Source organism: Xyrauchen texanus, chromosome 41, assembly GCF_025860055.1.
Source record: "Xyrauchen texanus isolate HMW12.3.18 chromosome 41, RBS_HiC_50CHRs, whole genome shotgun sequence".
Taxonomy (NCBI): domain Eukaryota; kingdom Metazoa; phylum Chordata; class Actinopteri; order Cypriniformes; family Catostomidae; genus Xyrauchen; species Xyrauchen texanus.
The window spans coordinates 3,368,843-3,371,308 of record NC_068316.1 but is presented as its reverse complement, the minus strand read 5'-3'; the positions used below and the strand labels follow the sequence as shown (position 1 = coordinate 3,371,308).

Sequence of the window (2,466 nt, the reverse complement as noted above, 5' to 3'; positions counted from 1 at the left end):
GTGAGAGTGAGTGTGTGAGTGAGTGAGTGTGTGGAGTGAGTGAGTGAGTGTGTGAGAGTGAGTGAGTGAGTGTGAGTGAGTGAGTGTGTGAGTGAGTGTGTGAGTGTGAGTGAGTGAGTGAGTGAGTGAGTGAGTGTGTGAGAGTGTGTGAGAGTGAGTGAGAGTGAGTGAGTGAGAGTGAGTGTGTGAGTGAGGTGAGTGTGTGAGTGAGTGTGTGAGTGAGCGTGTGAGTGAGTGAGTGAGTGTGTGAGAGTGAGTGAGTGTGTGTGTGTGAGAGTGAGTGAGTGAGTGAGTGTGTGAGAGTGAGTGAGTGTGAGTGAGTGAGTGAGTGTGTGAGTGAGTGTGTGAGTGTGTGAGTGTGTGAGTGAGTGAGTGAGTGAGTGAGTGAGTGAGTGAGTGAGTGAGTGAGTGAGTGAGTGAGAAATATCACTAGGGCTGTCTCGATTTTAACAATTTCAATGACTAATAATTTTCAAACAAATAATTGTGACTGACAATTGAATTGCCTGTTATGTTTATATGACTAACAGAGTAAGTTTAATACACAAGCATCATAAGTAACAGTTCACACCCAAACAGATTTAAACTTTTTTCTTTTTGTTATATGAAGGTCTCATTAAAATAGAATTGGAAATGTTTTACCAGGCCTTAATCATCGATGTTTGGTGCTTTTCAAATACCTTTAATGTATAGATTTTACTGTTTTAACCTTGACGAAGACTTTCAATATTAAACTTTAATAAACTATTATAATCATATAAATGTTACATTTAAAACTATGATAATCAAAACAAAGAGTGAAATAAGCAATTTCAATATTTATCATGTGAAAATAATTTCCACCATTTCTTCAAATTTTTCAAGTTTCAAATTATGCAAGTGTGAAAATATTATTTAATTGTGCGTAATAATAATAATAAATAAAATGTTAGCTATGAAATTAGCCTTAGCAAGACAATGTTTAATTCAGAAATGTTAAAAATGTCATTTCAATCAGCATCATTTGCTCTGCGGAATTCCATTAAACTCAATACAGAGTTTACTGCAGGATGTGATGGAAATGACACTGCAGTGGGAATTTTCATGACTTTCAGAAAAATGACAAAAATGTCATAAATCTTCAGTGGTGCATATATATACACTGTTGGACATTGTTAGTAAACAAATACAAAATATATATAAACTAATGTGTGAAAAAAAATGTAACGAGATTTTACTTTCTAGAAATTATATACAGTATATACATCTGTAACGCCTCCATATACGAATTTAAAATCTCCTACTAATATACAGTTTATATTTGTAGTAGATTTTAAACTCGTATTCATGTTGTTCATTTGCATTGCAAGGAGGCGTTATGAATATGGCTGCTGAATGACCTGACTTGCCTTAAAGGGACTCTGTTTCGAGTTGCTGGTTGTTGCCTCCTCACAACTGGAGCATTGCAGACGACTGTAACTTGAAGTTAAGGAGCGACACATTTGTGTGTGTATATGTATACATGGGGTTGAGTGTAAGCCTTTGAAAGACATTAGTTTAAGGATACGTGGATGAGATGCGAGACGCCTGTGGCTCAGATGTTGGATATTCAGGTGTTGGGCTTTAAGTCTAAAGTTGTTTGCAATGGAATCGCAGCGATTTCTGTAGAACTGCAGCTCCTTATAGGGGACTGCAAGAGTCCGTGATTCGCTCTGAAGGATGGGCGGGTATTCACTGTTACGTAGAAATAACTGGAACACAGAATGCAGTGCAACACAAGATGAGCAACATGACAACATGTATCATGTAGATGTTTATCATGAGACATTTTACACTGCGTTTGGGGCAAAAATGTCCCCCAGATAAGTAAAATGAGATGAGTAAACACACCTGATACAGGTCAGAGGGCTCTTGGGATGAGTGTAGGGGGGGCAGATTGGGGAGCCTGCCGGTACAACCCACGTCACGAGATGAGTTACCATTCATCTAAAACACAAGTTAAAACACACATTGTAAAGCACACATTTGACAAAAATGGACAGATGAATAGATGGATGGAAGGAGCTGAAACTGACCTCTGTATCTTTGACTTTGTCTCTCTTCACACTGTATGATATCAAGTTGTTGGTTCAGTGTCAAAGAATTCTAGGAATAAGGGGAAAACAGTATTATAATAAACAAAAACACATTTTTGGCAGCTTACTATAATGTCCAAAAATGTTGTCTTTGTTAGCAGCTCACTAACATTCCAAGATAGGGAGATGACAATGTAGACACCCACCTATTTAAAAAATGCTGTCTAGGTAGGCAGCTCACTATATTTCCCAAGTAGAAAGCTCATTCCGTAGACAGCTCACTATGACGTCCAAAAATGCTCACTAGGAAGGCATCTTATTATATTTCCAAGTAGAAAGCTCACTTTCTAGACAGCTCACTATGATGTCCAAAAATGATGTCTAGGTAGGCAGCTCACTATATTTTTCAAGT

The 2,466-nt window shown here is 37.7% G+C and overlaps 1 protein-coding gene across 1 annotated transcript in view; it reads right to left on the bottom strand.

Annotated features, from left to right (window-relative positions):
- dnah3 (dynein axonemal heavy chain 3) overlaps nucleotides 1–2,180 on the bottom strand; it is a 60,784-nt gene extending 58,604 nt beyond the window's left edge. The window contains exons 1-3 of the mRNA XM_052113504.1: nucleotides 2,055–2,180; nucleotides 1,870–1,965; nucleotides 1,531–1,730 (exon numbers count right to left, since the gene is read on the bottom strand). Of these exons, the coding sequence (XP_051969464.1) occupies nucleotides 1,531–1,730; nucleotides 1,870–1,965 (296 nt within the window). The 5' untranslated portion in view covers nucleotides 2,055–2,180. The remainder of the gene's footprint in view (nucleotides 1–1,530; nucleotides 1,731–1,869; nucleotides 1,966–2,054) is intronic.
- Between the last annotated feature and the right edge of the window lie 286 nt (nucleotides 2,181–2,466).